Source organism: Galleria mellonella, unplaced genomic scaffold (assembly GCF_026898425.1).
Source record: "Galleria mellonella isolate WM207_F2 unplaced genomic scaffold, CSIRO_AGI_GalMel_v1 utg78, whole genome shotgun sequence".
NCBI classification, from domain to species: Eukaryota; Metazoa; Arthropoda; class Insecta; order Lepidoptera; family Pyralidae; genus Galleria; species Galleria mellonella.
The window spans coordinates 5,189,433-5,214,799 of record NW_026442151.1 but is presented as its reverse complement, the minus strand read 5'-3'; the positions used below and the strand labels follow the sequence as shown (position 1 = coordinate 5,214,799).

The window sequence follows — 25,367 nt, the reverse complement described above, 5'->3', positions numbered from 1 at the left end:
GGGGAACCGCGTGGAGGTCGACCTGACAAGGTATATTTCTAGCAATGGAACTGATAGCTCGCATTACTAACAGTCCCTTCACCCCCCCCCCCCCCCCCCATCTCGTAGAGCTTGACCTGATATATTGCCACCAATGAGGCTATTAAACCTCATTACTGGCAAACCCTTTCTCTCATTCAGCTAAATTTGAAATGGAGTTGTGTGATTATCCCGTCTGTACTCACCATGGCATAAATCCATAATGGTTGGAGGGTATATTGTTATCAATAAGGATTGGCGTTTCCATTATTATATCCCTTCCCTATGTACTAAATCGTCTATATGAGTAAGAAGTAAAACAGTTTTACTAGCAAGACTATATTTCGATTGGATATGAGGATGTTACAGCGATGGGCTTTGTCTGCTTGACGCTTCTGAACAAATATTTAAAGGCGCCATCCGACAAATAAAAACGAAAAAAAGATCATCGGCGATGTCGACCCGACAGTTTTTTTTTTAATGTATGATAATGGAACGGTACCCTCGCCCTTGCCTAACAGTATACGCTGGCGGAGCACCAGTGAGAGATAATAGCTGAAAAAGAAAAAGCAGGTTCGTTAGCCTATTGTGATGAATTCATTTGGAATTGAGCACGATGGTTTCCAAAGGGAACCGCGAGGATGTCGACCTGACAGGGTGTATGCCTCAAAATAGGGCTACTAATCCGCGTTGCTAACAATTCCTTCTCACTCAATAGTTAGGGGTAGGTGTCAGTAATGGAGAGCTTAGACCCTGTTACTAACTTTACCTTATAAACTCGATCTCCTCGCAGTTCCCCCTGAAAATCATCATGATTAAGTCCTAATAAATTTGCCTCAATTAACCAACTGGCCTGACTTCATTCTACACTTGTGCTCTGCTATTGTATACCGTTACAATGGCGTATGAATCTTCGTAAAAAAAGAGTTTATCTTGGTGTTACAGACCCTTATTTAGTCAAAACTATCAACATAGAGTTAAAATACGGAACACTCTTGTATTTATTTATTTATTCAGTAGTACATATATGTGTACATGGCGGATTTCTGGACACCACCTCACCCACCCCCTGTATTACTGGTGCGGAGGCATAATACATTAATAGTTAGGGTGTTATGAGTGTCATAGCATATTCTATGGTGGTATTAATTTTTATGAGGAAACTATTCCTATTTTCATACATATTATTTGCTATTCAAAGTCCCATGGTATCTAAAGTCGCTCCATGACATAAACATTTCGAAGTTTAGTTTGAAAAATTGTCTAAACAAGTAACTGTCACAGTTATCCGTTATCTTCCATAATTGCCGGAAATATTTAGGGAAGTTCCCTATTAGAAACCCTTTACTTTATACATAGGATCTCATATTTTATAATATTAAAACAGATTTTTTATGATTGAATGGGCATGGGTAACATCGATACCGTTCCTCTGGACATTGATGGCGGAAAAAGGCCATCCATCACTCATTACAATATTGCCCATATCGGTCAGATATCTATTTTAGAATATGTTAAAAGTCTGTTATACAATATTATCTTTTGAATAACAGACATAACATAATCGTTATTGGACCATTACATAGATATTTTAATTAAATATTTATTACCCACCACTAACAACGGAAAATATAAATTCCAAAAATAGTCGATAAGGAGTTCCTTCACACATTTACGAGAAATACATATCTACATAGAAATGGTTTATTACGCATTCTGTTTTTACTTACCTCTTTAGTTTCACTAAAGTTTAGAAAACGTATAGAGTTCGATACATACGATTTTATTTCAACAATCCCCTTTAACAAATAGCAAATTAATTTATAGATAGTTACTACTACCACATGGTGCAAGAGAGAGAAAGAGAGCACTGTGCTGATTTCTAAATAAAACACATCTTTTAAATTCGTCACGATGGACCAAATGACATGCTTCCACCCTCGTTTATATTACCACTTATTGCCGCCACCAGCATATACCGATAACGCAGGGGGGAGAGGGGGTTACCATTCCATTATCATCCATTAAAAAAATTAAAACATACCTATAGATATATTTTTGACACTTGATTAAGAAGGCAGTTCTCCTAGTGTTCATAGGCTACGGTGACCCCCTTTACCATCAGATGGATCGTAAGCTTGTTTGCCACCATAGTAGTAAAAAAAAAATTATCTATACATGAAATCGTTATCGCTATCCAGTCCATAAGATAGAATTCTCACTTGAAAGACTAACCAAAACAATTCTACCGGTAGATTCGTTTACCACTCGTCTAGAGGGGCACATGTCGTATGCTGAAAGCTGAACACTAAGCGGCGAAGAAGACATGATTTTGTTTATCGTTGTTCCTTGATCGTGCGTTAAGCTACAAATTAGTTTTTTTTTCTACTATTTATTAATTAAACACAAAAAAAATTACAACATGAGTACATTGATCCCTGCACTAGGCGAACCTGTATCGCGGGAGTCCATAAGGGAATACCAGGACAGTGTTTTACAAATATAGATCAGTAAGCCAATTTTAGGAAAAAAAAAACTTGATAGAATATTAATTTAAAAGTATGTTAATATAAAAGTGCTTCATGAAGTCATGTGCATAATTATATAAATAAAACACACTAATAATAAATATCAATTATTTATCACAGAGAATCACATTGTGTTATACAACATTTTACGTGGCTAGTACAAAATTACAATGATTCATATTTATGTGTATACATTATTAGTAAATACTTAATAATTAAGATATTCAATAAAAACGAAACACTACTACAAAATACCATGTTTGTTTATATAAATTTCAAAAGGTGTTTAGCTACACCGGGATAATCCACTATGAAATTGCACAAAATCATAACAAATTATAAATTTACTTAGTACCTAAACAAATATTTGCAAGATGAAATAAACAATTCAATCCAGAACAAATTTGCACAAAAGTTTTACATTAATATAGGTTTGGTGTAACTTATTCGTTATTACGAAGGAAACTGTTTTATACTAACGGTAGTATTTATGAAACTCGGCATCTTTTCAAATGGTATACTATATATTCTTTACTAAATTCAAAAGACAGGGCAGACTCCCCTCAACTGTTTCTTCTCATCCCGGTCATTCGTTGAAACATACCAGTTTGTTTGTTTATAACATTTTATGGTGCAGTAAAATCTTAAGTTATAGGATACAGAGTTCTTAGAAAAATAATTATTACAATAGCGGACTTACCCCATAAAATGCATTTCTTCCTGTTAACCTTTTATTTGAAACTGATAAAAGTTGTGAATAGGCGGAACCAAAAAAAAGGTGTTACAATACCAGCAACATAGATACTGGACACCAGTTTTTTTTGTGAAAATGGCGTTAATCCAATCTATTGCCAATGACAATTTTGTACTGCACTCATGAAATCACAATTAGAAATTAGATTAAATGTTGGGTCCGTTCACAATAGTTTATATTAGTAAGTTACATTAATATGCATCTATCCGAATAGTATGAAACCATTATGTCGCTAGTGTTGCAATTCGAGAGTGCGAAACGTCTCAATTACAATATCGATCAATTGAAATTTATTTCAATGGTAACCCGACTGATCTACCTCGACACTTAATTACAGGAAACTTAAAACTACAAATTTTGGCGTACCTATCACTTGCGATGCGGTTTTTTACATATACATTTATTTCAGGATTGTCGCCTTTAAATAAATAGTCCTAAACATAACTCTCTAGAAATAATCTCTTATTTTCCCGTGGGTGTCGTAAGAAACAACTGTATAGGGGAACGTAATATTCGAGATATGGGCAGCAGCGTCTCTCCTAATACATCACCCAACCTTAACTACGGTTGCCAATGTGCCTGCTAAGCTTATGGAAAGAGGCTTTTGATCATCACTGGACGGTTAACGGCTGATATGATGATGATTATGATAAGATATAAATTTGCATAAAGCGCCATCTATTTTCAAATTAACCAGACTTGAACTCTGGATTCTTGATAACTGCTCTCTGCCTGCCAACTTCACTTGTAGTAATGCTTTATTACTGGTGAGGCTATTTTATTCTAGCCTGTCAGGCTAGGATATAATCAGGACAGACCCATCGTGATGAAATCACTACAATGGCTTCTACGGGAGACTGCGTCGGTGTGGAGATACGCCGATTAAGTTTAAGAAATGCAAACTTTATTTTCATATTACCCATGTTCCTTGCGAAAAGTTGCTCATTTTCATAATTACTACCATTATGTTTTAATTTCTTATAATCATTCCGTTACACCTTATATTTATATAACAATGTGTTTTTCATATGCATATTTAATGAGCATGGTTACAAACATACCTTATATAATACATAGTTTTTATAAAAAAAAAACCCTTACTACTGTAGGAAGTCTGAAAGCGGTGATACTAAACATATATATCTGTGTCAGGGCCGTAGCTAGACTCATGTTTAAGGTAGGGTAAAAGAATTTTTTGGTTGGGTTGAATCCATAATTATAAGACATCGAAAAAACGAATCTGTCTAATTTTCTTTTAAGGTAGGGCATTGCCCCTCAATGCCCCCCCCCCTTCCCTAGCTACGACCATGATCTATATACTTTAATAGCAATACCATTCACATTATTAATATTAGTAGTTTCTGTACTGCTCATACTTATAGACGACGGTCACCACTTTCCATCAAGTAAGCCGTCAGTTTGTTTGCCATTCTAAGTTGCATAAAAGAAAAAGTTTCATCCCATTAGCAGCTACGCCATGAAATAAAATTCTCCATATAAAAATTAATTTAAGCATTAACATTCGATTTAAGAAATTCAAATTACTTTCATCTAAATCTCTTTCAGTACTTTACCCTTGAGTCGTATAAAGTACAGAAGCAATAAAGTTACAAAACTACAATTTTTAATCTAGTCACAATTTCCATGAAACACTATCATCAGAAAATAACGGGGGGAAAGGTCCACACTGTACATAAACGGGTAAATAAATAAATGAATATTAATTATTGTCTATTATACACCTATTTTTAAGTTGGACTGAATCGAATCGTGCAAAATTTCGTTTTATACACCAAATAAATAATGCAACGCACCTACGTACTAATTACATATTTACAGAGAGATCTCTAATTTTACAAACGTCCAGTTATCACTAAAGATGACGGATTAATTTTATAAATAAATTAATGGACCTCGCGCACTATACGAATATCTACAATATGTAGTACAATTTTGAAAACGCATTGCACCGGATGATTTGTATGCTATATGGCGATTTATTGATCACATATAATGGAATATTAAAGAATGACTGACAATAATAAATTTACCAGAGGGAGACTTTGTAAAGTAGCTCGACAATTATGACAGAATCTTAATTCTATTATATTATGTTAGACTATAGGAAAGTAGAGAAGGCAAGAGCTCCACCGACAAGAGCGCAGCTCTTAAATGGATAGATAGATAGGAAAGTAGTGCGCGAGTAGTTTCGATATTAACAAAAAAAAAAAAAAAAATTCCAAGGTTTAATTGTAACAATAACCGGATTGACTTACGAGCATTTTTTTCGAAAATAGTCGATTAACTTCGACAATCCATAATCATACCATGACTATCCATAGTATTCAACAAACTAGTCAAGTCAATTCCATTATTTTTACATATAAAACAATATAATATGCACTTAAAAACTTTAACAATAAAAAATATATATATTTTAGAAGTAGGTATTTTAGACCATATATTACAATTACTATAATAAATATTTAAAAGAACAAAAACATAAACCACGTAGGTATATATTATATAATAATCTCTGAAAGGTTATTTTTTTTATATATTATAAAAAAAAATCTAAGTTACTGGCCGACCTATTTCGACTATTGCATTAAAACTTGAAAACGTGAATTTTCATAGTATAACACTAAACATAGAACAATGTGGAATAGACATGTACATCCAAATACTTGTTTTAAATTAATAGTATAATTAATGTGATAGTTTTATAATATAATTCAAGTACTTATTTGAACACTAAATCACTCACACTAGTATAATATGTATAAATATAACATAGCTGACATATTGAGTACAATTCTTAACATTTACGAATCATGATTCATGACTAATATTTACACTAAAAAAAAATTTAATAATATATATTTCAGTTCGGATACATTTCGTACATACTTAAAAACTGGTTATTTGTTAATGAAAAATAAAAGGAAAAAATAAGGAACTTTAAAACGATTAGTTAGAAAAGTTAATAGATTCTTTTGACAAACAGTCTTCTGATTTTACATTTTCTAAACAAAAAAAAAATACGTATATATAAAACTTCTATTTGGCAAGTGATGGAGCGTAAATCGGTTCTCAGTGAAAGTAAATATTTATTATGTGTTTTTACTACAAAAAAATAAAATACAATTTTTAGTGACGTAATCCATGTTATTATTTAACATTTGTTTAAAATATTTCCTCAAGACATGTTTAATATACTATCGAGTTTACAGTAGGTCCCCACATTTACGTTCCATATTAATCTACAAACTAAATCGTATGTACAAGTTTCACCACGAACGATATTCATTTTTCATATATATTATTCATAGTTCTCCAGGAGGTGTGCGCAAATGCCCGCTCGCCTCCTGTGACGGTAGAGCGGGGAGTGCAAGCCCCGCCCTAACCTATGAGACCTGCCCTACAACACTTACAGGGCAGGCCATCGCATCAGACCTCCAGTCGTCTACAAATGGGAACCTGGGGATCCGGTAAATGTGCCTCGAGGTATGTCGTGTGTGTAGCCTCTTCAGACGCACAAACTAGATTGCAACCCATTCGAAGGGGTGGGGGGGACGTCAGTAATACAGACTATCAGTCCTATTGCTAGCAATGTACCCTATATATATATATATATATTGAAAAACACAACTTCGCTTGTTACGTTCCAATACATTACGTGAACGATACTGAAAAGACAGTGCTAAGAAGAATCGATCGATAGGTAAGTTTTCGCTACCGCTGGCACTTAAGCGTATTTAAGAGGGTTCAGGGTGGGTCGTGCCCACTCTAAGATGGAGCTTTCAACTCTGCGCAAACATTTATAAAAGTTCATATTCATCGTTTATGAGAGGTATATGCTCCCTGGAAAATATTTTTAAATACACAAATGCGTACGCATGAGATAGAAAGAGACAGCAGTTTGTAGTCTTGTCCTTTCTCGTGCGTGCAGTGACGAGAACATTTCTAGTGATAGATTCGTTAGTCTTTTGTCTAGGGAGGCTGGCATTATAATCGAGTTACGAACGGTCTGACGCGTATGCATCGGGGGTTACGTTTCATTTTAATTCATGGTACCTAGTTCACTTCCCTTTTGACGCAATCGAATTGAAATCACATCGTACAGACGTCAAACGTCTACGAGACGTCTACGTCAGAGTCAGACGTTACCATAAATTATCTTTCAAATCTTTTAATAGAGCTGTGTTTACCATAGACAACGTATAATCATCACTACTACATCTAAATAAAAAAGGAAATTAAAAAATAAGGCTTTTAACGAATATCCTACTACTGCAGCATACGTGTTAAATTTATTCTAAAATATGACGACCTTTTATATAGCAAAACTAATAAATTCTATGTGGATATATAAATCAATCACGTATATCGACTCAAACCTCAAAATGTCATTATAGATAATGCAGGAGTAAAAAAAAAATGGTTTGCATAAACAAAATTCAATGTAGTACCTATTAGCCGTACTATAGAGTTTAAAATCCGATGAATTGCCGAAACATTACAGGCGATCTATCATATACGCAATACAAAGTACGCGTACAGTCTGATTACATCCTGTATGTCGCAAAAAATCTCAAATCCCTGTACTTTACATTCAAAATTTCTACTAACCAAATTGAATATCGAAGTGGGAGACTACGAGAGCTCGAATCCTGTGTTGCTGTTAACCGCATACCGGAGCTTATCGCGTAGAGTGCTGCGTTTCTGATAGTTCGGCAGTTTGAGGAGGTTGAAACATGTTGACGATGTTGGGAGACGATTCAGCGGATCCTTCTTCCTTATTGTGAAAAACCCTCTGATTACACTACCTAAAAATTCGAATTATTTTTTAAGAGAGCTTGAAGAGGTCTTAATTTAAACTTTTTTTTTTAATGGACCTGTTGAGATAGATTATAAAATTACGTAAATATATTTACCTATAGTATCGCCCGTGTCTTCGTCATCACCAACTTCGACACAGCGTATTGAGAACGGAGGTTTTAGATGAGCGAACCCGAGAACTGGTGGTTTCGAACATGATGTTACAAACTGAAAGAAATAAAATAATTCTTATTGCTTGATGCATATGGGATAGTAAGTAGGGTGTCCTGGAACCTGAGTAACAGAGGGATCATTGAGAAACTGTAGTGGCTACCTTGAGAAACAGTAGTATATAAGAAATGAAGTACTATGAAAAATAAAAAAAACTTTAACTTTTTAAAAATAAGAAAAAATAATAACCAGAATAGTAGTAGGAAGTACCCAGAGAAATAGAGACCCTCATAGAAAAATAAAGTAGATGTAAAGTAAAGGAATAGATGAGGGTACTTCAAGGAAAAATAGTAAAATGTATTCTGAAAAATGAAAGGTGTACCGTGTGGTAAAATAGTAAAAAGTACTGTGTGGGTTCTGAGGAACTAAAAAGGATAACACGTGAGTAATATTATGAGGAAAAGATGAAAAATGAAAGAGGTACCTCAAAGAAAAATAGTATAGTGTACTCTGAGGATCCGAAGGTACTACCTCGTAGTAAAGTATTAGAGGGTACCTTAAGGAACATGGCGCGCTCGTGCTCGCTGAAGTCGCGCTGCAGCACGTCCCAGAGCCAGCACACGACGCGGTGCGAGTCGTGGAAGCCGCCGTAGTACTGCGTGTGGCGGCGCAGGTCGCGCAGGTCTAGCGGCACGTTGTCGCCGCTGATCAGCCGTTGCAACTACACGCAATGTGTCGTTCGTACAATGTTATATAATATGACCTTAAATTATACAGATAGGGCATCACGCCTCAAAAACGAGTTAAGTTTTTGTCAAATTCGTTTTTTTTTATCAGTGTTCTTTATATTTACGCATAAAATGTATCTTGACGTATTATTCAATAAATAAGTGTTTATGCATTAAAAAGATGCAAATAAAATTATAAGACAAAATAAATATAAATAGAAGTTATAAAGGAATCACTAATAAATATTTATTACGCAAAATTGTATGAAAAGAAACATTGAAAATTATGAAATCGTTTTTGCTTCATCATACCTTTAACGTTATGAACTATAAAAAATAGTCTCACCTCGGGCGTGGAGAACAGCGACAACCACTCCGGATTGATAATAGTCCGAAACCCTTTTATAAACGCATTTGTTTGATCCTTGATTTGCGTATGCATCCGGAAATGTGCCATCAAATGAATGTAATTAATTCTGAAAAGTAATATCAGTAATAATATAGCAATGATTTTACTGGATTTAAAAAATTAAATTCCTGAGTAGATTCTGTTGTACAAGATCTTCATGTTAAAGGGTTGGCATGGTTTTCTTATTGTTAAAATTGTTTTCTTCAAAATAAACCAAAAAATAATTAAGGATTTTAGATTTTAGGAATTAATTATTCATTTAATTGCTAAATTCTATTTATTTTTAGCTTTTCAGAGATTATAAATGAAAACTATCTTTAAAAATTTTTTTTAGGGTTGATGATCTGAGTGCTGTGATTAAGATTTTATTAAAATTAGGATTTCTATAAGAGAGAGTGTAATATAAGATAGAAATACCATTATGCATAATAGTAAATATTACTTACTTATTTTCGTTAGTGACTGGTAGAGCTTTTCCCCCCGGGACCAATTCATGAGTCACTATCTCGCCCAATCTCTCTTCATCGACCGAAAATGTTAGTTCTAACGTCGAAATGTCGCCCTGAAATGTATAATTTTCATAAATTATATATCAATGGGACCTTAACGCGGTTCTCCCTGGAAACTATCCTGGTTAATTCTTGTCGAATTCTTCACGATAGACCGATTGACTTGCTTCATCCTCATCCATCTTCTACCACCGGTGCCCCTACCGATACCGATAGCGTAGATTAGGGGGGAGGGAGGGGGAGGATTGTTAGTAATGGAGACTAAGGGCTCCACTGCCAGCAATATACTCAACCAGGTCGACCTCCACATGGTCTCCCCTAGAAACCATCGTGGTGAGTTCCAAATGTATTCATCACAATGGGCTAACTGACCTGTCTTTTCATCCTCACTTATCATCACTCGTGCCCCGTCAGTGTATACCGATATCGCAGGAGGATTTCCATCATTACCCATTACAAAACATCTCCATTACTAGCTGCCGCAGATGTGAGGTTGAAAATGGAGAGATAAATACCTGAAAGTGTTTGATGTACGTGAGGCTGCGGTAGAGGTCACGGTCAAGTGAGGGCAGCTCGTCAATCCAGCTATAGAGCGCTTGCTGCGTCTGGCCCAGAACCTGGCTCAGGAAAAACGACGCGAACGGCACATCCACCACTATGCCCTGCATACATATTATAGAAATATTTATTTTTCCAAAATTCAATCTACAACGAAACATAATCTTTTTTATAAAATAAAACATAAAATTCACCTCATAAACAGCTTTCCCAAGCATGCGGCCGATGAACTCGAAGAGTTGAAGGTGGTTTTCCTGTAGGCAGGAGGTTGGCGATGGATACAGTCGCTCCTCACTCGTCACGCGGAACAAATTCAGCGATGGATCGAATACTCGTTTTATCGTTTCTTCTAAGAATTCTGAAAAAAATTATTGAGATTATATTAGTAATTTTTCTTTTATACCACTGAGGTGGCAAACAAGCATACGGCCCACCTGATGGTAAGTGGTTACCGTAGCTTATGAACACCTGCAGTACCAGAGGTATTACTCGTGCGTTGCCGACCTTGAAGAAACCTCTTTACCCCCCTTTTCAAGAACTCCATGCTGTAGTATATATACTTTTAATTTATAATTTCCGTATAAATTAAAAGTATATAAACTTGATTATTTGATTTTAATTAGAAAATGAATTAGAAATATATATTTTTCTGTGCATTCTAATAATATTGTCATTCGTAACTTATATATTAATTGAATCGAGACGTGAGGTTTGACGGGAAGAAGAGAAACAGGTTGAACGGAATTTAAGTTAGAAGATTATCTCTTCTCGTTCAAACTCCCTTCACCCTTTTGAATGAGAGAAGAGTAGGAAAAGTGAAGCAAATTGCGGTCGGACCAGAAAAAAAATAAAGTAAGGCGAGAAGTGGAGACGCGGCTTGAAGAGAGTTCGAGCGAAAAGAGGAGAATTAAAGCGATAAGTGAAGATACAAAGTAAAGTTAGATAAGAGGAGGTAAAATGAGGCAAGAAGATGAAAAGAGGATTGAGGTGAGGTCGAACGAGAGAAAAGCGTGAAGCGGAAAGTTAAGTGGAGTGAGCCGAGATAGGGAGAGGTAGAGTAAGGTAAGATGAAGTCAGGCGAGAGGTGAAGTGAGGCGATAAAAGAAACGGAGAGAGGCTATATGTGACGTCGGGCAAAAAGAGACGAAGTAAATCAAGGAGAAGAGAAAGAAAGGAAGAAGTGAGTGAAATCGGGCAAAAATAGTTGAAGTGAGGCGTGGAGAACAGAAGTGGGATGAGATTATGTGAGATTCGGAGGAGAGGAGGCGAAGTGCCGGGATCGAGGCGGGACGGGCTCACCCTTGAAGACGCCGTCCTGGTCGATGCCGGCCTCGTCGAGCCCCTGCTCGTTGATGAAGCGCACGCGCACGACGCCCTTGAGCGCGCGCGGCGGCAGCGCGGCCAGCTGCCGGTAGCCGTCCTCCACCAGCCGCGCGCGCCGCACCGTCACCAGCGTCGAGCGAGCGCCGCCCGCGCCACCCGCGCCGCCGCCGCCGCATGCGCGCTCCGTCAGCCCCAGCACTACCTGATTGGGGGGGAAGGGGTTGTTAGTAATAGAGACTAAGAATCCCCCTGCTAACAATACACCCAGCCAGGTCGGCCTTCCCGCGGTTCTCCCTGGAAGTTATCATGTTTATTTTTATGGGTGAAAATGGTATGTAACCCCGCCTGCGCTAACGGGATACGCTGGCGGAGCACCAGTGAAGAGTGATAGATGAAAATGAAAACTGAGAGCTTAGTACATTACTAAGCTCAGTTCAGCACAGTGATGGGAATTAATAACATATATAAAGTAAAATATATAAAATGTTAAAGATTCTTTAATGATTCATTTTAACTTTTTATTTTGCATAACTATACCTAGAATATTTGTATAATTATAATGGTATTACTTTAAGTTGATTGTGTAAGTGTTAGCGATGTCATGTGTATTAGTTAAACCTTGTTTTTATTTGTAAAAATCTGTAATAGACATTTTGTTTTTAATGTTTTTTTTTTATTATGAAATTTTCTAACTTTCGATTGTTCTTAATAAAAAATAAAATAAATAAAATATCACTATTAACAGGTTAAAAAATATTTGTTACTCACACTTAAACAACTGACAATAAAGTTTGGTATTCAAATAGACTATATCCTATATTAACACATAGGATCATTTTTATTCAAATTCATGTAGAAACACCACGAGTTACATGTATTATTCTAAATAGGTATATACAATGAAAATGTTTGCTTATGACTTACCTTTTCATCGGCAACTGCTCTTCTGAATAGCCTCACTCTTTCCCCATGAGCTATCATGTGAGGAGTCTTTTGCACCAGAACCTAATTATAAAACGATGTATTATTATTTTTTTAAAAAGTTTATCAACAACTATATTATTTATATCTGAGCAATAATAGCATAAATCGTTTGACAGGTTACTAAAAACATAGAAAAAAAAACTAAAATGTACCCTTAATAAAACATTTGATAATCAGAAAAAGTAAATTATGATCAATAGTTCTTTAATAGCAAAAACCTCATCTGCCATTCGCAAATTGCTATTATGAGAACAATAATATCTTATATATAAAATTCTCGTGTCACGGTGTTTGTTACCAAACTCTTTCGAAACGGCTTTACCGATTTTTATGAAATTTTGTGTGCATATTGGGTAGGTCTGAGAATCGGCCAACATCTATTTTTCATACCCCTCAATGATAAGGGTGACCCTCCCCAAAAATTTTTCTTTTTATTTTTTTAACAATTTTTTTTTCATTTTTATTTTATTCTGATTAAGCATTGAAAAATATACACAACTTTAAATTTTCATCGTTTTACGATCAACCCCTATCTTTTAATCGCGATTTTTATATTTCGCAATAAGTGGTAAAACAACGATAACGGGGTCAGCTAGTTATAATATAATATTGTTAAAATATTCTGCAAGTCATAGATAGTAAGTCCTTAATTGTTTGTGGTGAGAAATAATAATAAATATAAAAATAAATTGTATTGAATGGTATATTAAACGGATGCCTAAGCGTTTATTGCCCACTACCGCTATACCAGGCCCATCTTCTTTTATGCTACTTACAATAGCAAAAAAGTTGGCGGCCCACTTGATGGAAAGTAGTAGTCCATAGTATTATTCATTTCTATAGGCGAAGGGCCTATAGAAATGAATAATACTATGGACATAACAGAGTACATATATATATTATTAACATAAACACTTGTAGATTTCAAGTTGAAATAAGCTGTGATTTCGAATTAAATTCCATCTTTTTGTTTTAAGATGAAGTTAACAATGCACATTTACAAAATTAAATGTGTACATATACAAAAGTAAGCAAGGACCGAAGATAGAAACATTTAGGAGGTGCCTTTGCCCAGCAGTGGGACACAAGAGGCTATCAATGATAACGATAATAAGTGGTCACCTGCTGTGGCTTCTTGCCCTTCTCGAGGTCTGCCATGAACTGTCCGTCGCGTATGTCGCGCACGAGCCAGTGGTTCGGCGGCGAGTACTGACGGCGGCAGTCGCGTCGGTACAGCACCAGCAGCAGCGTGTGCACCGAGTTGAACACCTCGTTGCTCTGGATGCTCTTCAGGTCTGACAAGCAGGTTAGGCAATTTTAACGACCGCCTCAACGCCTCAATGGTGCAGTTGTGAACATGTTACTATACTATGCATAGATAAAGAATTATCCTGATTTACTTACGATTTACTAAACTTAATTACAATGCGCCATTTAAACTGACCAGATTTACCCCTCTATTATCTATTCCCGTCGTTTTAACAATATATATATATATATATATATATATATATATATATATATATATATATATATATATATATATAAAATATAAAAAAAAATATAGACAAAAACAGTTATGTGTGGCGAGCAATGAATTAAGTAGACAATTAAACATTGATATATTTCACAATAAAATATCCGTATCGAGAAATATGATAGCGAGTAGGCAATTTTTTAACTTGGAATTATCCATTTAATGCTGAGCACATTTGTTTTATATGAGCTTGGAAGTGTTCACTGTATTTTGTACTAAGGTAAATAGTCTTACAGTTTTTGGGTTATATCTCTGAGGCAAATACTGTCCACTTATTTATATTTTATAGGTGGCTTTATTGTTGTTACCTTGTAGTTATTTTTTTTATAGAAATAAGGTTTGGGTTTCCTGTTACAAATAAATAAATAAAGTCTTGGCTTCAATTCTCGGTCGGGCTAATTAGGAAATGAACTTTTCTGAATGGGTGCCTGGTCGCCCATAACTCAGGGTACCCCAGATTGAATGGATTGGTATTATTGTGTGGGACTTTAAGGAAAAATTTGAGTATTTTTTTAAATAATTTTAAAGGCAGTGTAAATGAGTATAGCGTATCTTTCAGTTTTATTTTTGTAGAAACGACATTGTACTTAACAATAGAGGTATGCTATTTATTTGCTAGTAACAAGGCAAAAATGCTTGACAATAGATAGCTTCGAAAAAATTAACAATGTAACTTTTTTTGGAGGCAAATTCTTTCTGTATTTTGTCCCTTTACACTTAAAAATATCAAACCTCTTATAAACCTATTATAGCTATTGAACTGTTATATCCTTTTATTTTGAATTAAATTACCAATTTGAAAGGAAATGATAAAAAAAAAAAGTGTTTTTTATTGCATCTTAGAATGGCAAACAAGCTGTCGGCTCTCCTGATAGAAAGTGGTAACCGTCGCTTATGGACATGAGCAGTATCATGCATATAACAGAGTATACTGTTATATGATACCTATGATACCTCATGCGTTACCATTCTTGAGGACTAAGGTGTTATCACTCTGTACTCAGTAAATTCACTGCCATATTCCACCCTTCTAACTGAAACACAGCCATGCACACCCAACTGCTTCATGGACAGAAACAAAATAATTAGGTATAATAATTAGATTTGTAGAGAATTTTAGTTTCTATAAATAAAGAAGTTTATATTTTAATAAGTTTTTTATATATTAATAAGTAATATAATATAAAATTAAATGCCCTCCATTTTCAATATAATATTTTAATGTCGTATTTATTTAAGTTTTAATGAACAGTGTAAATGTGTAAATTTGGCAAACAGAAATAGGTAGGCGGTGCATTCATGAATTGAGGAAACAAAGTAATACCTAATATATCCATATATTATAAACGTACAATTAGACTAATGTAAACATGCACAAAATATATATCACATCTAGGGTTGTATTCAGATATGTTATATTTTATATAATACATTATATTTTATTCAATATTTACATGTAAATATTTAAACTATTATACAAATATTTCACAATTCGACAGTATTTTTCTTAAAAATCGTATGTTATGTGATATCATCTTCAAATTTAAACTGATTTTTAATTAAATTAGTACTCTCATATTCATTTTATCAATATTTAAATAGTAGTTTTTAAAAACATCAAACGACATATCATGTATTTATCATATAAGATTTTTACACTAATTTAAATAGATAATTATTTCAAATGTACTCACCGAATAACTGTCCCATTATTGATTTGTAGACAAACATATTTAAAAATTGTGACATGTTAATAAAGTCTTGCAATTTGAAAGGATCTTGTTGCTCATACATTTCCATGTCATCAAGTATACTGCAAACAAATTGGTAAAACTGGACTTAAAATTTAATATAGAATTGTTAATATAAACTCTCTAGAATTAAATGTATTTTCATTATTTTGTTTTTCTATTATACTGTGACGATAAAATCGAATTGTGCCATATCATGCTAAGAAACCATGTGGTCCCGGCATAGAATACCACCCCTTCCTTTACCGTGGGTGTCGTAAAAGGCGACTAAGGGAGGGCGAGGAATGGGCAGCAACTTCCCCTTTATAACATCTCTAAAGCCTGACTGTGGATGACAATCCGCCTGCCAAGCATAGCAACTACTGGCAAAACCCCCCCAAGGGGGAGGCTTATGTTCAGCAGTGGGCAGTTAAAGGCTGATATGATGATGATAATGCTAAGAAAAAACTATAAATACCGGAAGATACTTACGTAACATAATGGGTCATACAATCAGCAAACAGTATCAACATTTGGAACTCGGGTGCTGATGTTTTGGTGTTTACAGCTAAGAGATCAAGGAATGCCTTCAGTCCACAGTTTGGTCCCAATGTGCAGAGGAACTGCCATAGAGAATAAAGTATTTCGTCTTGGTTGCACAGACCTGCAAAAATAATGTCAAGATTATTAAAAATATATTAATATTACAGAAAGTACACGTTATTATTCTGATTTGTGATTATTAGGTAAACAAACAAATTACATATTAACATTCTTTGACAATCGTCGTGATGTAGCGGATTACCGCCGTATCTTCCAATGGTCGCGGGTTCAATTTCCGCACAATAAAAACATTTGTATTTATAATTGTTTGTATTGGTCTGAATGTTTTCTATATATAATATGTATGTATTTACGAAATTATAGTTTTTAAATATTTTTGTCAGTTGTCTTGCATGTGTAACGGTATTTATTATTATTATTCTAGCCCTGGGCAAGATCTCCCCATTCATAAGTCACTAGTTTACGATTATTAGTAGAGTAGTATTGTTTTATTGTTACCCTATTTCATTTGGCCGCAACAGAATATCAGTGCTTTGCTCTTTCAAGGGCGAAGCAATAAACTGAGTTGTGACCATTTTGTATTGTTATGGTACACGCACAATAGAAATATTCTACTCGGCTTTATGTATTTTTTTTTAATCATTTATGTTATCTCGCTTTGTGTGCTGTAAGTAATGCAAATAAATTATTTATCTATTTATCTACTATGCTGGCTAGGTAGCTTGGTATAAAGCTTCTTTCAAAACTTTCTTTATTTGCTAGAAAAATAATTGTGTTCTGGACTAACATGCAGTATACTTTTATTTCGATCTAGACTATTAACAATGACAACGCAAAATTGGTCACAAGTATAATTACCTGTGAGTATATCTAGTTTGACTTGTTTCATAGTCTGCAGCGCAGTCTGGTACATAGAACAAATCAACGCAGCTTTGGTACAATCCGGAGAACCGAATTTTCTATAATTCTTATGGGAATTTGCTCTGTGGACAGAAAACATCGTGTATAATGTAAGAAAATTATATCAATATTATTACAAAAATCTACTATTCATTTGCTGAACATAAATTTTTCCCATATATTGCCATAGATAATGTAATAATCTCCACACTTAGCCTAGCAATTGGTCATTCGTTTTATCAGATGTATATTTAAATTTTCTAAGATAATACACATCGCAATTAATTATTGTTCCATCAAATAAATGACTTTCAGACTTCACAGATTTTAAAAATATTACAAATCTAGCAGTTCGAAAACAAGTCTTACTGTATACACATCATCATCATCATATTAATCATTAAATGTCCACTGCTGAACATTTATGGGCTTTTCCCATAAGGATAGTCTCTCTAGTAGTTGAGAAATTTGGTAGGCGGGTTGGGAACTGCAGTTAGACTTTGGTGATATTTTAAGAGGGACGCTGCTACGCATTCCTGTATTCTGTACCCGCAAAACTTATAAAAATATATATTCTTTATTGCACTTGTAAGTTACATATAAAATAATGTATTTATAAATATTGTGAGCAAGGGTGGACTTATTTTTGACCGAGATCTCTTCCAGTCAACCCAGTACAGTAAGAAAGCATTTCGTTAGCGAGCAGCTAAAGTGCTACAACTATTAATACATAAACAAATATACAGTTAAATAAAATAAAATATATAATAAAATACTACATAAATACATACACTATAAATACATATAATACCTACCTACTTATATAATAAATGTTAAAAATTTTGCAAATTGAAATTTATATCCCTTAATAAGTAACCCAACCATTAGTCCGTTTTTATAAGAAGTTAGGCATTATCAGTTATCCCAAAACCGACCTGCAGTTAATCCAAATTACTTTATTAAGACAATTTAAAATTTCAACATTACCTATTCGTTCTAGCCTCTATAGCTCTTCTTATAATAGCGGCAGGATTGTTACTTTGCACAGGCGTGGAGGGCTGAGAAGGTCCTGCCCCCTCCTCGCCCGTCACGCCCGCGTTCACCATCTCCTTCAGCGGCATCGCCAGCAATTTCTTAAGTAGAGACGCGCCCCACAACAGCGACAACTGAGTCCGAAGGTTACCCATAGTGGGTGGTAGGTATACGTCGAAGCCTTGCGAGAACCACCCGAGGACGGGATGCCAGTTACTGAGGTTGCCCTTTTTGCACACTACATACTGCTGACACGAGTCCAGGAAACGCGTTACTACCAACTGTTGAACGAAAATAAGGTATATGATAAAGACTTGCTGTTTTAACAATTGATATTCTATCTATATGTTATTACATGTTATTTTACGTAATTCCGAATCACAGGACATATTATTAATATCATTTTAATAGACAAGATAAAAATTCTTTGTTTAGTGCGAAACATGTTTCGTAAAATGGATACATGTAAATAATATAATAGTGAGATATTAAGGATTAGCTGACGGCCCACCTGATGGAAAGTGGTAACCGTCGCCTATAGACATGAGCAGTACCATGGACATAACAGAGTATACTGTTTCGCTCATGATGCCCCCCATGCGTTGCCATTCCTGAGGATTTAGATGTTATTCCTCTGAACCCTGTAAATTCACGCCATATCCCACCCTTCAAACCGAAACACAGCCATGCAAACACATCTGCTTCACGGTTGAAACACGAATAGGACAGAGGTACCCAGCAATCGACTTTTGTACAAAGTCTCCATCTGGTGACTATTATTATTATTATTCTATTCTTATTTTACCACTAATAATGGTAGTGAATCTTCCACGCCAAATATTAGTTACATATTAATGATAGCGGAAGTAAATAAAAAACAATACTCATCAAGCAATGACTTTTTATCTATTAACTGAAATACTATTAAAGTTTATTCAATAAGACCATACGACTTAGTTGTATCAGCCATTAACTGTCCACTGCTGAACATAGTCTCCCCCATAAGGAGGATTTGGCCAGTAGTTGCCACGCTTGGTAAGCGGATTGGCAACAGCAGTTTGGTTTTTAGTGATGTTTTAAGATGCTGCCCATCCCACCATAAGCTGCGTTAGTCGCCTCTTACACCCAGGGGAAAGGAAAGGGTGGCCTATTCTATGCAGGGACTTTTTTTTACAACACAGGGGGGCAAACGAGCATGCGGCTCGCCTGATGGTAAGTGACTACCGCCGCCCATTATCACCTACAACACCAACGGCATTGTAGATGTGCTGCCGGCCTTTTAAAAAGGAATATGCTCTTTTCTTGAAGGTTACGTTACCTATATATGACTTAGTATTATAATATAAATATATAAATAAATATATGCAGTACTTACCACAAACGTAGGATAGTAGGACTCTGGCATGGCATGCTCCCTCTCGGAGTGCGCCAGTTGTATTAGATTGCCGAGGAGACAGAGAGCGTAATTGCCTTCCAAAGTATTGAACACAATACGCATGTTCTGGTCCGTACTCAGGAACTCGAGGCACTTGTCGAACATCGAGTATGAGCGGAACGCAGTTACAGACTACGAAAATTAAAAGAAATTTATTTTATTTACTACGTAACTAAGAAATGTTTCACTTCGTAAAATCACCCATTATTGCCAGGTTGTCTGTAAGAGATTGCTTTTAGCTATAAGGCCGCCTTTTGTATATGCACATTCTGTATAATTACTCCTTGTACATCTCTATTGTGCGCAATAAAGAGTTTATTATTATTGAATTTTATGGTGTTATCCAGAGGGTCATTTAATGGTGGCTTTCTTTAGTAGTATAATATATAACTTAAAGCTTTTATTGTGACCATACAATGCAACTTAGAATAACAAAAAAGCTGACGGCCCATCTGATGAAAGTAGTAACCGTCACCTATAGACATATAACAAAGTATACCGTTTTGCCTCCATGAGAGAACTAAGGTGTTTTTTATGCTTGTTTTTTTTTTATAGATTAAGTACAAATAATTGTTGGAAGTGGCAAACAGTGGTTAATAAATTCCTGTTGTCCATTTACAAGAACTAATGACTCACCCCAGCTTTTAATGGGTAAATAGCTGTATGCTTGTTTGCCATTACAAACAAATAAACATATAAAAATAATTTCTCTTTACAATATTAATAAAGGCATTCTACACATAATATAAATACCTTTTGTACTCACCTCATGCGATATCTGATGCATATGGAACACTAATGTGGGAACCGACAGTATCTGTATTATGTACATTGTGAGAAGTTTTTCTGAAAACTGTGCAGAAACTAGTGGCCGCAGCGACAAAGTCACTATGGCGGTCAACGCTATGTTTTTGAGACACACCTTCTCGCGACAGAGCCCCCGAAGCAACAAGGACTGAAAACAAATATTTAAATTGTTATTAAAAATAATATAAATATGCAATATTGACTTTGAGACTTTAGCATTGCATGGTTTACGATTGCACGAGACAGAAATTCTGGTTTCGACCAGTGGGGTTACTCATGAAATAAATTCTAATAAATGAACATTGAAATCGAAATGTTTCGTACTTTCGAATTGCAATACTGGTGACATAATGGTTCCATATTGTTCTGAAAGATGCATATTATAGTAACTCGCCAATGCAAACTATTGAAAACTGATCCCAATTATAACTTAAGCCCTAATTGTTGTTTCATGAGTGCAGTATAAAATTGTCATTGGCAGTAGATTGAATTGATATTAGATTCAAGAGTAGACCTGCTGGTCGAAACGTCAACATAACCCAGTTAAATTACTCGTATCGTAGTCTACTTAAATGAACATGTTTAATTAAACATGTTTCTTATAAATCATAAATATAAATGTCAACAGATGTTATTGTCATTAATTAATACGGACTTAAAATATATAGCAATTTTTAATTTATGGCAATATTCATTAAAATAGAATGAAATTCGACATTTAAAAGATTACTCGGAATTGAGAAAGATATGGACTACTTTTTATATTTGTCATTTGAATAAGTCGCAAGTAGAGTCAATATTAACTAAGTACATATTAAAATAAAATAATGAAACAATAGACTGTCAGCTAATATAGGTAATATCACTAGAATGACAAACAGAAATAGACAAAAAAACATACATGTGCCAACTTTAAAATAACAATCATAAGGTAACAAAAACTTTTGATTAATGATTAGCTACTGTAACATATAAATAGAAAACATTAGTGTCTACACAAATAACATATTTTATACACGCGTTATTGAACTCAAGCTAAATTCAGACACAGCAAAAGTGTTTGAACTGATACTTTGGGCCTTACTAACACAGTAAACAGGTGTTCATGAAACACACTTCATCTGCATGTATAAAGTACGCCATCTGCAATCAGCCTTACGTTTATGTAGCGTACCTTCAAAGTTAAGTAATATCCTTTATGGAATAGTGAGCCCATGACATTGGCACACAGCTGGGTCATGCCTCCCCTCAATTTCTCCAAGTTTTTGAGTCTAGTCAAGGCCCATGTGTTGGTAGCAGTGAATGCTACCAATGTGTGAAGATGAATGAGGATGCTTTGCATGTCAACTGGGGACTCTGGTTTCAGCTCTTCGAGGTATTGGCAGCATTTATATAGGAGATCTTTTATATGTGAAATCCAACTAATACTGAAATAATATTAGAAAAATTTGGTTTTTTGTATTGTTGTATTTTATGATATCTTCTTGTTACTTATAAAAATACGAGGTCTGTCCGGAAAGTTCGTATAAAAGTGTTCTGGAATGCGAGAAAGAGGAGTGGGGAGGCCAGGTAAGCGCAGGACCTCTTCCTTATGTCCCTAACAATGCTTCAGTTCTGGTCTGACCGCCGTGCGGTGCGAACTGGCTTGTCACGCCATCTGTGAAGTTACCTCTTAACGAAACCCCGTCGGCATGGAGCCCGCTTCCGTTGAAGAGCAGCGCGTCGTAATCAAGTTTCTCTCGAAACTCGGCAAGAATGGCCGTGAAAGCAAAGAGTGGAAGACATCCGGGGAACCACGAACAAAAAAATCAAGAAAATCCCGCTCAAATGTCAAGACAATGTTGATTGTTTTTTTCGATGTTCGGGGGATTGTCCATCAAGAATTCGTCCCTCCAGGCCAGACAGTTGATGGAAAATTCTACGTCGATGTGCTCAGACGCCTCAAAGCTCGTGTGGCACGAGTTCGTCCAGAATTGGCGCGAGAGGGGCGTTGGATTCTTCACCACGACAATGCCCCTGCCCACACCTCTCTTGTTGTCCGTGAGTTTTTGAGTAAAAATTCCATTACGGTGACCGAACACCCCCCTATTCGCCGGATTTGGCCCCGTGTGACTTCTTCTTGTTCCCAAAAACCAAATTGGTACTTCGGGGGCGGCATTTGGGGGACATAAATGAGATAAAAAAAGCTACGACGGGGCAGCTGAGAAACCTACAACCAGAGGACTTTCAAGGAGCCTTCTCACAGTGGAAACGGCGTTGGCACAAGTGCATTATGTCACAGGGGGAGTACTTTGAAGGGGATAAAATTGATTTACCTGAATAATTGTAAAATAAAATTTTTAAAAAACTTTTATACGTACTTTCCGGACAAACCTCGTATTCAACACAATGTAGTATTGTTGCAAATAAATAAATTAAATTGAAATTAATTGAATATATTATTCATACCTGTACTCTTTGTTTAAAAACACTCCAACATAAGACAATTTCACTGACTCTGAGTGTAAACTCTGTACAATATATTTGCAGAGTTTCTCAAACCGTTTCCTGTCTCGTTGCTGTTTAAATATGAGGAAAAAGCGACATGTCACTCTGTACACATCTAGTGCTGGGAATAGTTCAAATTGTTGTGTTGACTCTTCTTGATTACTGTGAGATGCAGCATCAGGGAGTAGTTGATCGAAATCATTTCTAAAAAATACAAATTACATATTTAAAGTTATATTTAAATCAAAAATAAAAATATATTTATAAAAACAACAAAAAAAGTAACAACATTTGGTATAATTTAGTCAATGCCTTTCTGTGTTACATAAAAAAATACACTGGTCTGTTTACACTTCTTCTGCTGGTTTATTAAGAAATTTTCTTAAAAAATACAAACCAATTTTATAGCTCACTTAATAGATAGATATGAAGAACAAGAATATAACAATTGTGATAATTAAAATAATACTATTTAAATTTTAACTTAAAATGCCACACTACACATCAATAGACTGCACCCTAAGTTAATAGTGTGTGTGTGAAGAACTAGAGAATGCGAAAATAAACAAATACAAACAATATAATTAATTCATTGGTAATTCTAGCCCCAAACTAAGCAGAATTTGTATTATAGTACAAGAAACTAGACAATTGATGGAAATGTTTATATCTTTTTGTATATAAATATTAAACACAGAAATTAAGGAGACTGATATAAACAAACATATGTAGATAATGATGATATCAGCCGTTAATTGTTTACTACTCAACATAGGCCATAGGGGCCCATAGGGGTTTTGTTAGTAGTACCCATGCTTGGCAGACGGGTTGGCAACCACAGTTAAGCTTTTGTAATGTTTTAAGAGGGACCCTGCTGCTTATTTCTTAACAATAAGTTCCCTTAGTCATCTTTTATGACACCTACAGAAAAGAAAGGGGTGGTCTATTCTATGTAAAGACCACACAGCAGAATAAACAAACTTATAGTTATTACAAATGTTTATATTATACAAGACATAAACCCACAACCATTGATAAAAAAGGAAATGTGTTAAACCAGTGCACCACCAAGTTCGGCATAGAGTTGTGTGAGGATTTAGGTAAATTAATATTTGTTATTAAAAATAGTTATATGGATTTTAATGAAATTTGGTTTAGAGTTGGATTATGCCTTAAATTAACACATAGAATTAATTTTACAACATAATTAAGGAAGGCAAAACCACAAGTTACTGTTAGTATAAAACATATATATAGATATATATAGAATACACACAATATACGTTTAATGAATCTATGTCGAGCGAGCCAGCCTCTAACAAGCGCTTGTATTTTCACTGCCGATTGTTCCCGTTTTTTTTCTAACGCCCGTTCCTCTCGGGCTGCCTTTGTCTGTTCCAAGAAAGTATCTTTGCTTGTCTGCGATTTAGAAAACATTTTGAAGCACAATATTTTAATAACACCAAAATATTAGCTTTGTTTTTTTTTCTGTTTAGTTTCGAATTGTCAAGACGTTGTGATCAAATTCATATTAATATGGAGAATTATCGGCCAAATAGCATCATTTCCACAGTTTTCAGAACATGGGTAAGTTCGAAACATAATGTTTTATTCAAAGCATGACAAATTCAGAAAGCAATCAAAAAAACAACTAATTTATGTGATGTAGAAAAGATTTAAATACAAACACCCAAAAGCATTGTAACTACTTCACGTAATTGATTCAAGACAATTTTCGATTTTTTTCAGTCTAAAAAGAAATTCAAGCTATTTTATTTTGACATTTTAATTCGGTGTTGCCACTACTAAATTAACCAGCCTTGATATTATTACCATTATAACAATAACTGTGAAATTTTATTTATTATTCAAGGAAATAATTCCCTAAAAAAACTATTATGGGAACTGAAACTGCATGTTATTTACTATCGATCTTCATTTTGTATTATCTGTAGGAAAAAAGAGATTAGCGAGAGACCTTTAGTGCTGCCTCTATGGAGCAATTTAGAAATTAAAATTAGAATTATAATTTAGTTCTGTCTTTCACCACTGAATTGCAAATGGCGCCGTTT

The 25,367-nt window shown here is 34.9% G+C and overlaps 1 protein-coding gene across 1 annotated transcript; it reads right to left on the bottom strand.

Moving 5' to 3' along the window:
* Positions 1-2,640: 2,640 nt before the first annotated feature.
* Positions 2,641-24,878, bottom strand: LOC113517468 (ubiquitin-protein ligase E3B). The gene is made up of 19 exons (XM_026902136.3): positions 24,572-24,878; positions 23,257-23,499; positions 21,983-22,235; positions 20,768-20,956; positions 19,942-20,133; positions 18,522-18,847; positions 17,493-17,617; positions 16,563-16,734; positions 16,035-16,153; positions 13,926-14,098; positions 12,744-12,824; positions 11,796-12,021; positions 10,691-10,854; positions 10,454-10,600; positions 9,876-9,991; positions 9,367-9,496; positions 8,849-9,013; positions 8,238-8,349; positions 2,641-8,129 (listed from the first exon to the last, which is right to left on the bottom strand). Exons 1-19 carry the CDS (start codon positions 24,730-24,732, stop codon positions 7,957-7,959), a joined length of 3,267 nt encoding a protein of 1,088 aa, XP_026757937.1. The 5' UTR covers positions 24,733-24,878; the 3' UTR covers positions 2,641-7,956.
* Positions 24,879-25,367: the final 489 nt, after the last annotated feature.